Raw genomic sequence first — 11,704 nt, 5'->3', positions numbered from 1 at the left:
ACACGGCACACGTTATACGGCAGACACATGGACGCTGGGACAGCATAATAAGCTAATATCAATAGCGACAAATATTTAATTAAGCTTAAATGAGCCACCGCGAGGAGGTTCAGAAGGGGGCACGGAGACAAGGTCATCAGCAAACAATTGCCTCGAGTTCAGCGCGATTCCGTGACCCGGACATTTTTTGAACCACTCCACCGTACTACAGGCTATACATTACAATTGGCAAACAATTTATGGCAAGCGCGAAAAGGCATTTAGGGCCCACGCAACCCGACCAAAAGTTAGCAATAAGCAGAAAGGAAATTTCACTCAAGATATTAAGAGCATTAACCTGATGGGTTTGTCGGCTAAACCACAAAAAAAGGAAGGAATAAGCGGATTCTCTGACTCAAGTTCTACTAAAAGAGCACTTTAAATTATTTTTTACGATTATTTATTGCCAATATTTAATTGGAGTATAGACAACACTTTGAAAGCAACAAGAACAAACATATACATACAAAAAATACATATTCTGGTACATGGTAGTTGCACAAACGTCTGGACGTACTCGTATTCTATATCATTTCACCCCGGCTCCATCGCACTCACTCCACACCCATAATTGGTAGTATGTATATTCGTAACTACATACATTTACATCTAATTTGTATGATTCGTTATATTATTGAAGGTCTCACAACAGGAATAATAATTCCCATTGCTATTGTGGGGGGAATTGGATGTGAACTGCAGCAAGATGATGAGATACGTGGTCAACGCACCACTGATCTGTTAAAGAAGATAAGGGAAAATTAGTGAAATACTATTCACTACTCGTAGTTTATTCTATCCAACCACTTACCGTAAAATACAAAGTTCTATCGATGTTAAAGAGACCCGCGGCTGTAAAATTGATTTTCAAGTGCAGTAATTGCATGGAAAATTGTTGTAGCTTTTCCTTGACCTCCGGGCTTTTGGTTTTGTTCATCAGAGAGTGGACTATGCCTCCAGTTTTTTCGCTCTTCTTGATGGCCCGATTGCTGCCCTCCACAATCGAAATGATGGCAATCAAGTACAGAATCATTTGACACGAGAAAAAGGTGACGAATTCCACGGTTTTGAATTTGCTTTCGCGCTTCGATTTGCCCAGCAATGTCTCCAGAACATAGTACGCATCGAAAACAATGATCAGAAAGGCAATGGATATGATCGTAAGCAGTTGGTAGGTGAAGTATTTGTTGGCCGTGGCGGCAGCCTCGCAAATCAGGTGATGTATCTCCATGGATTCCTGTATAATCTCTGCCGGATCCTTGGTCACAATTGTGTACATGGAAAAGGAGTCGAGACATTGGAGGGAACGTTGCTTCTGGACCACTCCCTTCAAGCTGTGAGAGTCCCACTGATGGGAGAGGTTCTTCAGGACCTGCAAATACAACAAATGAATATTTCAATGAATAACGTTAGAATCAGATCTATCTTAACCTTATGTAGAGCACTCAAGTAGATGCGCAATTTGATCATCAAATTGCCCGCCAAAAAGCAAACGGCACAAACTATGAAATGCGGCGAAAAATAACTTATAACCGAGGATATGGAGAATGTGCCCGCATCTCTCATGCTGATCATGAGAAAGCTGCAAGAGATATAGGCCGTCGTAGTGCCGGTCATGACGAGGACCAAGCGATTCATGCGCCGTGCTGCAGGTCCCTGGTGATGGGTTATCCCAACTCGCGGAAACGACTCACGTTCCAGGCAATCGAATACGGCCAGGACATGCAGCAGCTTCCGACGCTTGGCCAGTGATATGAGGAGTATGGCTATGATGCCAAACATTCCATTGACTTTCTGCAAGCCATCGATCACATTCGAGATGTCCGACAGAAAGAAGTTTGACATCAGGGAGCGAGGATCGAGGGCACTGTACACAAAGTTCACAACGTATACAATCATGCGAAAGATGATGTTGAAGTAACCAAAGTAGGATGCACTGAGTCTGCTGCTGCCGGCGGATGTGCTGGTCACATAGTAGGGCACAATGCCCAGCCAGAGGGCCAGCCACAGGGTCACCCGGTAACAGGTGTAGACGTCGTGAGGACGCGCCATGTAAACCAAACGATTGAACAGCCACATGGCGTATGAGTAACGTAGCCAATTGAGTAGCTTCCGACTCTGACTCGCCCGGGCGGGATGGTAATCTCTATGAATAATAAGACGCTAATGAAATGGAACTCTACCCCAATTGATGGGATGATTACCAATAATCGTCCTGACTAATACGCAGCTAATTAAATAAAGAGCTTCAAACGGCAGACAGGACAGTAAAACATGTCATTAAATTATTCTACAGTTTCAGTTTCACACCTTATTCAATGCTTCCAGGTGTTGCCACAGACGATGGAGGAAGGCTCCAAACAGGATCACAGTGCTCAGCAGAAAGATCAGGGGCACATAGAAGGCCACAGCTGCTGGATAGCTCGGCCTCACATCGTTCCGCAGCAGCATCCAAGTGGAGCTTATTAAATACGCCAACTGCACGGTGGACATCAGAAAGAGCTGCGAGTGCCTCAACCTCATGATTGCCGGATAATTGAAGACCACACCCACATCCAGTAGATGTCCATCAATGCGGGATATCAGATTGCAGAGGTGAATCAGCAGGCGCACCCGGATGGTGCTGCACAGGAAGAGTATGGACATGCCTGTCATGCCGATGAATTTTTGTAGCGATTCCCCGACCTGAGATATTTCTGACTTGAAGAAATAGCCCACAATGCTCTGCTGCTGAATGAGGGCCGTGAGGAAGCAGTAGCTGAAGAAGCTCAACTGGATGAGGGCATTCAGGTATCCTATTTTACTAAGCTGGTAGTGTCGAGCCCCCGCCTCGCCCCTGAGTCGGAATGGCGTCAGACCCAGGATGTAGGTGCACAAGAGCAGCGTCTGCTCCGAGCCGTGGGCATCTCTCGGGTGGAACAACTCCCTCCAAAATCCACTCATCGCAAGTGCAACGGACAACTGTTATCCATTCTGTGGACACAAGTTCCTTTTATAGCTTTATCCTAAAGTTCAGTTCTCTCATTAGTTCTTAAAGTTTTCATGACCCAAGAACCCAAGAACCCACATACCCACACCTTGGACTTGATGGCTGGCTAACTGTTGTCTACTCTTCGCCGCTGACAGGTCAGGTAATGGAAACCCGTCCATCACACATTCAGCAAGTTTTTATTTAATGACAGTTTTTACCCTCATTTTGTTGGCCAGCGTTTATGAAATTATAAAACTGGCGGGTTCATGGTTCATGGTTCATGGCCAGTGTCCGTGCTAATTAAATTAATTGAATTGTATAAGAAACCACGCTTTAAGGGTTTAACCCCAAGGTAATAAGGTTTCTTGGTGAGTATTGTGATTGATTTGGGAATTATTAAATTGGTGGGAGAGACTGGGCGATAGTTTTCAAGAATAGAAGAGGGAATTTTCTGAGTCTCAAGTCTATATAATTTGTATGACGTATGAAGTGCTTTAAGAGAAGTTTGCCTTTGCCTCTGAAATAAATTTGATCTCTTACCAGTCTTTGGATGAAGATTCCCCCAAAGATAGGATGAGCTTAAGAAGTACGAACTATCTTTGAGGGACACTAAAGAAATGATATAAGATCTCTCGATATAACAATTTTATCAGGACTGAAACAAAGCCTTTTGAAACCTTACCTTATTTACCATCACCAGACGCATCTCCACCAGATACGTAAAGCAACTGAAAACGGCAATGGCTATAGAGATGACTGTATGTTGGATGAGGAAGGTGAAGTGCAATGCCATACTGGGGGCCACTAGCGAAGAGTACAGCACGGAGAAGGTGCCACAGGTGAAGCAAATGTTCACCATAAACATGGAGAACAGAATCATATAGCTGAATCGCAGGACCTTGCTGTACATGATCTTGATGCCAACGGTCTGCAGTTGCATGTCCATAGTGTGAAACTTCTCAAGGCAACGCTCCAAGCGATGGTTGGGGATGATGGACGTCAGATAGATGACAGTGACGCCAATAAAGCCGCTAACAATCTGCATCATGTCCCCAAAGTAGGTGATGCGGGAACGGAAGAAATAGCTGGCTACGGACTCGCAATTGTTGAAGATCGTGAGGGTATAGCAGATGGCATAGAGGGTTATGTGGATGATCCCGTTGACAAAGCCGAATATAGTCTTTTTGATGTCCTTGCGGCCTGTGGCACTGTCGCTGCTGATGTAGAAGGATGTGAGACCGTGCCAGTAGGTCACATGGAAGACTGGGCGCAGACACTCGTACAGCTGTTTGGCGGAGAGGAAACGACGCACGCGACGGCGCAACGGCTGGCACAGGCCGGACTCGACCTCTATTTCGACCGTATCCGTATCCTTGCCCGCTTCCATGATTCGTGTAGTGTCCGTTCCGTTTGAGCTTCGCCCGGCAACTGACGCCAGAGACCACAAATGATTTGCATTTCTACCAGGCTACCACGCTCAAGAGCGTGGCACCTCCTCCCAGGAAACTCTCCCATTAGGTGGGGCCAGCAGGAAAAGTAAATAATTTTCCATTTTTATGTACTGTCCCGGTCTAGACAGCCGTTTGGCAAGCTGCCTTCCGTTCGGGGTCCGACCATTAACCTATTAGCTTAAGCTGCTGCATTTTAATTAATGGCGTTTCCCCAGGGGACATCTTTACCCCAGGGTATTCTCTGTCATGGTCCGATTTCCCCACATTCAGGGGAAGTTTTTCCCGCGTGTCTTTGTCGGTCAACCAGCGGGGATATTTTCTATTTGGATCAATGAATGACCAGAGACCAATAATGATGTTCTCTCCACTTTTGCCCTGCGTTTATTGACCCCCATCATAAGCCTAATGAGTTTTATGGTTTCCGTGAAATGCTCAAATGAATTTATGTCAATTGTTCAACAGGATATTGCCATGGTTATTAGGTGTGTGTGTTTTTGTGTCCTTTCGTCAGGTGAGATTTCGCCCAGCTTGCGCGGAAGAGTGCCATCGGACTTAAGGGTATCATAAATGACATGATTATGATGGTTTCCATTGAGTTCGTTGGCTGATTTAAATAATGCGTAGAAAAGTGAAACTTTAATGTTGCGAGTGATTCCAAGAATATTCTTGAATTTGCATAATTCTGCATTGAAAACCGTTTAGTTGAAAAAGGGTGAGTCGCAGAAAGAATAAGATAGGAATGCCTGTAAATATGTCATTTTGTTGAATAATTTTATTTAAATCGCAGCAGAGATACAGGGTTGATTTTCGATACGAAACGATGCGAAACGATGCGAAATCAACTCTGGTGTGTCAATTTCAACTAGTTGCGTCTTCCTTCCATTGGTGCAAATAGTGGCATTTCTAAAAAGACTGAATTTTAAAATTAAAATGAGAGCTCTTTCCGTCTATCCAGGATCCTGCTTCAGCGCCAGGCCTAACCAGGACAACTCCCCGACGGCTTTCAATCTTCTGGGCTACAATGAAGACGGAGGTGGCGGGCGCGGCGTGCGACGCTCGCGCCGCATCAAAAAAAAGCCCCAAAGGCCGAAGGTCAGCCAGGGAAGCGTCCTTTCTTTCAATCCGCCATCCATCAGCATGGAGGAACAGATTGCGATGCTGGCCAACACGGAGGCCATCAACGAGCAGTTCCTGCGCAGCGAGGGCCTGTTCACGTTCCAGCTGCTCCGCGAGAACCAATACAGATGTTCCAGGCAGGTGAGCCAGGAGAATGCAGAGATGGAGTGCAACTGCTTCCTCACTGGCGATGAGGAGGCCCAGTCCGAGGAGTATCTGTTCTGCGGATCGGGCTGCATCAACCGTATGCTGATGATCGAGTGTGGTCCGCTGTGCTCCAACGGAGAGCGGTGCACGAACAAACGCTTTCAGCTGAACCAGTGCTGGCCCTGTCGCGTCGTCCGCACCGAGAAGAAGGGCTGTGGGATTACGGCCGAACTGGCGATCCCAGCCGGAGAGTTCATCATGGAGTACGTGGGAGAGGTGATCGACAGCGCGGAGTTCGAGCGACGTCAGCATCGCTACGCAGAGGGGCGCAACCGGCATTACTACTTCATGGCGCTGCGGGGTGGGGCCATCATCGATGCCACGATGGGGGGCAACATATCGCGTTTCATGAACCACAGCTGCGATCCCAATGCAGAGACCCAGAAGTGGACGGTTAACGGGGAGCTGAGGATCGGCCTCTTCAGCGTGAAGACCATTATGCCGGGGGAGGAGATCACCTTCGATTACCGGTACCAGCCGTACGACAGGATTGCCCAGCCCTGCTACTGCGAGGCAGCCAATTGCCGCGGCTGGCTCGGCTACGCGAACCCGAAGCGGACAAAAGTGGGCAGTACCGCTTTTGCCAGGATACGCAATAGGAAGCTCCCCATCCGTACGAGCGGCAACAACAACATCTGCTCAATCACCGCCCAGCCGAAGGCCAACAATCCCACCGAAGGACAGCCCCGGGCGGAGATTTTCCGTCACCCGGAAACGGGTGGGACAATGCAGCCACACCATGGCTCACTGTGCAATGAGCAAAGTCCATCCGTATTCGAATGTAGGGTGGCGCAGGACGAGGCAGACAAGCCTCCCTGCCCTTCTCACACAACACGGAGACGGGCCAGTGGCTCCCCAGAATTGAACGATCAGGACACCACTTGTGTGGGTTACAAGATGCTTGGAAAAGCATGGATGCTTTGCCGCCATATAGGCATTGTGTTCAGACGTCTGAGATGGGCGTTTACAGGCTGGACCGCATACCGCTGTGCAACGCCCCCACCGAGCAAGCGAAGAAGAAGGCGAAGGATCAACTGCAGATAGATCCACGTGCTTCCTTTAAAACCAAATCCTACTTCCGCTACGAAACTTTCTCATCGATACGATTCAATTCGAATTAAACCAATGGCCTGCCCATTACAAAGGCTTCCTCAAGAGATATAAAGAAGGACTAGAATATAAGTGTAAGCAAATTTCTTCGATTCGGATCATCATTGGAACAAGATGACGGCACTCATATCCCAATCTCTCAATTACGAAATTACATCCAAAACAAATCACAAGTCCACAAACTCAGTTTCCTCCATTTGCCGTCATTACAGACCGCCAAAAATAGGCAACACTTGTTGACCATAACTCATAAGTCAGTCCTCTCCACTCTATGTCAAACTAAATCAGAGCACACGATCTTTGAAGAGTAGCAACCAGGTTAAACCAATAAAAATACACAGCAAAGCACTCTTGTGTTTCCTTGGATTTACATAAATTAATTTTCACTTCACTTCATTGGGGCATGAGCAATAAAGCGACATGATGGTAAAAGCGATTACCCTCGGACAGACACGCTGTCTGCACCTGCTTTTTGTGGCTTTTTGCGGGTAAATATTTACCAGAGGCACTCGCCACCTCACACTCACCTGATTGATGATACTGAGACGTCGCTCGAAGCTGAAGGCAATCACGCAGAACAAGCAAATCGCGATTGAAACAACCGAATGTTGCAGGAAGAATGTCATGCAGACACAGAACGAGGGCGTCACATCGAGGGAGACGAGCAGCCGGAACACGCCCACAAAATACACACCCAAAATGAGGAGCTTGAAGACCAGCACCAGTATCGAATATCGGAAGATACGGGAATACTTTACGCGCACCCCAATATTGGAGAAGTTCGTATCGAGACTGTGAAGGATCGTCAGGGTTCCCAGCAGCTTGCAACGTTTCAGGATGGCCGAAGTGTAGATCACAGCTCCGGCAATCAGGCCATTGAAGATCTGCAAACGATCGCCGATGGTAGAGATTTCCGTGCGAAAGAAGTAGCCCACAATGGACTCGCCCTGCCGCAACGATGAGATGTAACAGAAGCCGCACAAGCATATGTAGATGAAGATATTGAATACGCCAAAGCAGGACATCTTCAGATAGGATTCCCCCATCTTCCGACGGACCACATGGAACGGCGTCAGTCCGTACAGAAATGTGAGGAAGAACAATGGACGTAGTGCCTCATAGACCTGCGATGAGATAAAGTACTTGCGCACCCGACGCAGCGCAGTGGACATGACTATCAGGGGGAAACACAGAACAGCCAACAGCAGGGAGCGTTCACAACCGTCCGGGTGAAAGTGTCAATGCGAACTGGCTCACAAATGGATAACGATGTCCTACGAAGAATTTAAACGAGCAAACGATGCGTACGAGTGGTGGAAGGAGCTGTGGCGAAAATAAAAACAAACGCCGGCAGGCGGAAGTTATGCCCAGCCTGAAGCTCATTATGATGTTGCCTGGGATTTGCAACAGCCAGTGGCAGGGCAGGGCAAGGCAGGGCGGCAGCAACAAGTGTCCCTGTGCGGGAGTCCGTGTCCTTGTTGGAAGAGAACATGGCCAAGGCGACGACGCCTTGAATTTTATTCATTTGTTTGGCCAGAATGAAAGCTGCCAGCCAGCCAGCATGTGTGTTGTCTGTCTATGTGCGCTTCGTGACGGGCAATTCATTATCTTCATTATCGTGTGACACTCGGGTAATCGCATATCTGGTCACACTTCAACTATCCACGAGTGTACTAGGGTACTAGGGGGGCTGGGCTAGCTATGTAGACAGTGGGATGGGTGAGGTATGGGGTTGTTCCTGGCCATTTGCTTACCATAAGCTGATCAGATTTCTTCATTCAATTTGCTTCGCACAGGGTTTCTCATGGGCATAAGTTAGTTAAGACTCTAGTCTGATTGACAGGTGGAATATGAAGACAGAAATAGCACAAGGATGGAGATGAACTTTGATTGTGCTTCATATACTTTAAGCGATAAGTCCAACCAACGACTATAGAATTTCCAAGATGTTGCAGGAGGCCCCAAAAAGCATTTCTATGGCGGTGTTTTTTTTATGGAGCGGGCACGCTCGGTGTTTCAATTCTATCTTTACGCTTTCGGACCAGCTGAGCCGGTCCCCAGCATTCAATAAAAAAATACACAGTTTCTGGCGAGGCACATAAGTCGGTCCAATGGAACCAAATACAATATATGTACGTTGCTTGGGAATGTCACAGCAAATTGATGAGTAATGCGTGGCCAAGGGTAGCCCAAAAGAGAATTAAAGAATGGGTGGACCATTTTTGGAGATTTTCTTTATAGTTGCCATATCATCACAATTTAAACTCCTCCTTTATATCTACTCACCGTATGCAGATAGTTCAAGCGGCGTTGAACCGTTCGCGTGATTAAAGAAAACATTACAATTGTCATGGATATGGCCATGAGTTCGTAGACCAGGATGAAGATTAGCTGCCAAGAGGCGCGCACCTCCATCTGGGCCAGGCACACCAGACAGGTGACAGTAATAATGGTGTCCAGCAGGGCAACCAAGGCCAAAACCAAGGTGGCTACTCCAAAGACCGCATTGAAATTGACGGGGTGGCGGAGCCGGTCCAGGCGCCGATCCACCTCCATAACATCCTCGATGAATCGCTGCAGGTGTCGGCGCAGCAGCAGCGGCATGATGAAGGTAAAGACTGCCGACCAAATTCCACAAATGTTGTGGAGCCGGGTGCTGAACTGCGAGATCCGATTCCGCATGAAGTAGCCAATTAGGCTCTCGTTGTGGATATTGATGTACGTGTAACAGTAGGCGAGCAGCACCCATCGGGAGATGGCATTGACAAATCCATACCAGGATTGCTGCATCCCGGACTCCCCCTTTGCGCTGTGAGTCACCACGAACGGTGTAATGCCCAGGACATAGGCAATGGCAATCAGCATCTGGATGGCTCCGTAGTAGTCACGGGCACTGAGCGCGTCGCCCACCCGCCGCCTGCAGGCCCGATATGACTTCAAACCGCTACGTATCATGGGTAAACTCCGACTAAGTGTCGATCCGCGGCATACTTTTGTGCGACTCTGTCTAATTTAAGTTATCGCCGGAGTGCTTCTCCATATCGCAGATTAAAATGCATATCTCGGTACGGCACTGTTGGCTGCCATGGCAACAAGTTTAATTTGTAATACCTAATAGAATCGTTGCCCCCCCGCGACGTTATCTAATTCGTTTCACCAATTAAGGAGGGTACTTCACTGAAATTGTGGACGTATTAATTCATAATATGATGGGCTTAGTTCAAGTGGAAAGAATAATGTGCATTATAATACATAGGCGCACAGTAAAAAACAGGGAACGAGCATGGGCTACACAGTAAAATATCATTGAACTGCAGTTTTAATAGGTATGATATTCAGGCAATAATCATATTGATTTGTAATGTTACAGATTGTCTTTTTACCAGCAACAAATACAGAGTGTTTCCCGCTCCACACACGCGCAACTTCAGTCGAGACTCCGACCCTTCTGGTCTTGTACAGTTCTTGATTCTGATTCTGATGCTGGCGAGTATCAAACTCGATTTACAGAGAATCATCGGGTGCCTTACGGATCTCAGATCTAGGATCCCAGGTCAAATCAGATTCCTTGATCTTGTCGCGACTCGCCGAACAGTAGGGACACTGGCGAAAGTCCATCAGGTAAGTCTCCTGTGGGCACATGTGATGTTAGACCATAACCAAAAGTAAAGAAAGACCTAGGAAAGAACTCACCATTGGATGCTTCTCGCATATTGTGGCAACACGTCCACGGAAGTGGCGGCGGCAGCGACTACACTCGAGGCGCTTCATCGGACGCTCACATATGCATTTCTTAACAATGTCACTCTTCGATTCCACATCGGCGTTCTCGGCGCTCAAAAATGGGTATTTTCTGACCTGCATGTTATTCTTCTGGCCAAGAATCTTTCGTGCCGGACATCGGTATGACACGTCACGCAGCGAAGCTCCGTTCAGATTTACGTAAAACGAGTTAAGACGGGTGAAAATTGCGTTTTGATCAGTTCCCTTTTCTACCGGAATGGTAAGAAAAATTAGCCCCACCGCACTCTTGTGTTCAATGAAAGGCTTACCCATTTTTCTTCTGATTTATAACACGACTTTATGTTCAGCAATAAGAATAAATCCGACCTCAACTAATGCTTGATTGAATGTTCCGAATTACAACCTACTTTACACAGCTTACTTATCCAATGCAAATCACCTCGAGAATTTTCTAAGCTCAAATACAAATGACGCCTTTTGCAAAGCCTACTTTAATTTCCAAGTAACGGGGCTGCTTACCGTTAATTGAATACCGATGATCCCAGCTCCCGAAAGAGATTACGAATTGTTTATTCCTTATGAGAGCATATTTCATGATATATGTATTATCTCGGATAAGCGGCCCGAGGCTTTAACCTTCTCTTTTCCGTGTCCTGCGCCTCTCTGTTGATTTTCCCACTTTAAATCAGTTGTCCCGCGCTCCCTCTTTTTGAACTCTTTTTGCTGTTGCCGGATCGATACTGCATCCGCGATCGCGTGCATCGCACCAACAGCTGGTACATTATTTACCTACCCACATTTTTACGATTTCCGACGTACTTTGCGATCTTCTCCTCCAGCCCCGCCAGGTAAAGTTATTAAGTAATAATTTATTCATTTACTTTATTTAAGTCTTCCTTTCAATTAAACAGGTTGCCCCATCGTGTGGCCCGGAATTCCTCTTGCGTGCACGCGGACAATTATGCCGCACTCCAATCGGCTGCCGTATCGCTGAGACATAGCCTTTTTTCACGATTTTCGCAAAAAATCATGATGGTTACATCATTAAATTTTCCAAAAATCGGCC

The 11,704-nt window shown here is 47.0% G+C and overlaps 3 protein-coding genes across 7 annotated transcripts; all 3 read right to left on the bottom strand.

The window, feature by feature from the left end:
• Positions 1–437: 437 nt before the first annotated feature.
• On the bottom strand, positions 438–8,760 carry LOC4817820 (putative gustatory receptor 28b). Of its 4 annotated transcripts, XM_033380332.1 has the most exons (4): positions 8,649–8,760; positions 7,422–8,593; positions 851–1,411; positions 443–777 (listed from the first exon to the last, which is right to left on the bottom strand). In XM_033380332.1, the coding sequence occupies exons 2-4, from the start codon at positions 8,064–8,066 to the stop codon at positions 649–651; spliced, it is 1,335 nt and encodes a 444-aa protein (XP_033236223.1). In that variant the 5' UTR covers positions 8,067–8,593; positions 8,649–8,760; the 3' UTR covers positions 443–648. The 4 variants fall into 4 exon arrangements, with proteins under 4 accessions (XP_015035527.1, XP_015035526.1, XP_015035525.2 ...); XM_015180041.2 differs by lacking the exons at positions 7,422–8,593; positions 8,649–8,760 and adding an exon at positions 3,693–4,498 and having other exon boundaries at positions 438–777; XM_015180040.2 differs by lacking the exons at positions 7,422–8,593; positions 8,649–8,760 and adding an exon at positions 2,350–3,057 and having other exon boundaries at positions 438–777.
• A 393-nt stretch (positions 8,761–9,153) lies between these two features.
• Positions 9,154–9,849, bottom strand: LOC117183987 (uncharacterized). Its single transcript, XM_033379778.1, has one exon. It carries the CDS (start codon positions 9,847–9,849, stop codon positions 9,154–9,156), a length of 696 nt encoding a protein of 231 aa, XP_033235669.1.
• A 346-nt stretch (positions 9,850–10,195) lies between these two features.
• Positions 10,196–11,094, bottom strand: LOC6903553 (uncharacterized protein CG13380-like). 2 transcript variants are annotated; one of them, XM_015180042.2, is made up of 3 exons: positions 10,947–11,094; positions 10,588–10,883; positions 10,196–10,524 (listed from the first exon to the last, which is right to left on the bottom strand). In XM_015180042.2, the coding sequence occupies exons 1-3, from the start codon at positions 10,948–10,950 to the stop codon at positions 10,399–10,401; spliced, it is 426 nt and encodes a 141-aa protein (XP_015035528.2). In that variant the 5' UTR covers positions 10,951–11,094; the 3' UTR covers positions 10,196–10,398. The 2 variants fall into 2 exon arrangements, with proteins under 2 accessions (XP_015035528.2, XP_002132426.3); XM_002132390.3 differs by having other exon boundaries at positions 10,588–10,886; positions 10,947–11,093.
• Between the last annotated feature and the right edge of the window lie 610 nt (positions 11,095–11,704).

The sequence above is a fragment of the Drosophila pseudoobscura genome, chromosome 4 (assembly GCF_009870125.1).
Source record: "Drosophila pseudoobscura strain MV-25-SWS-2005 chromosome 4, UCI_Dpse_MV25, whole genome shotgun sequence".
Taxonomy (NCBI): domain Eukaryota; kingdom Metazoa; phylum Arthropoda; class Insecta; order Diptera; family Drosophilidae; genus Drosophila; species Drosophila pseudoobscura.
This window is presented reverse-complemented; position numbering and strand designations above follow the sequence as displayed.

Coding starts and splice junctions, on each gene's coding strand:
- LOC4817820 (XM_015180041.2), bottom strand. CDS start 4,397: ATGGAAGCGGGCAAGGATACGGATACGGTCGAAATAGAGGTCGAGTCC. Junction 1,412..3,692: donor GTCTGGTGATGGTAAATAAG/GTAAGGTTTCAA, acceptor TTGTATTTGCAG/GTCCTGAAGAACCTCTCCCA. Junction 778..850: donor ATAGAACTTTGTATTTTACG/GTAAGTGGTTGG, acceptor CTTCTTTAACAG/ATCAGTGGTGCGTTGACCAC.
- LOC117183987 (XM_033379778.1), bottom strand. CDS start 9,849: ATGATACGTAGCGGTTTGAAGTCATATCGGGCCTGCAGGCGGCGGGTG.
- LOC6903553 (XM_002132390.3), bottom strand. Junction 10,525..10,587: donor TATGCGAGAAGCATCCAATG/GTGAGTTCTTTC, acceptor ATGTGCCCACAG/GAGACTTACCTGATGGACTT.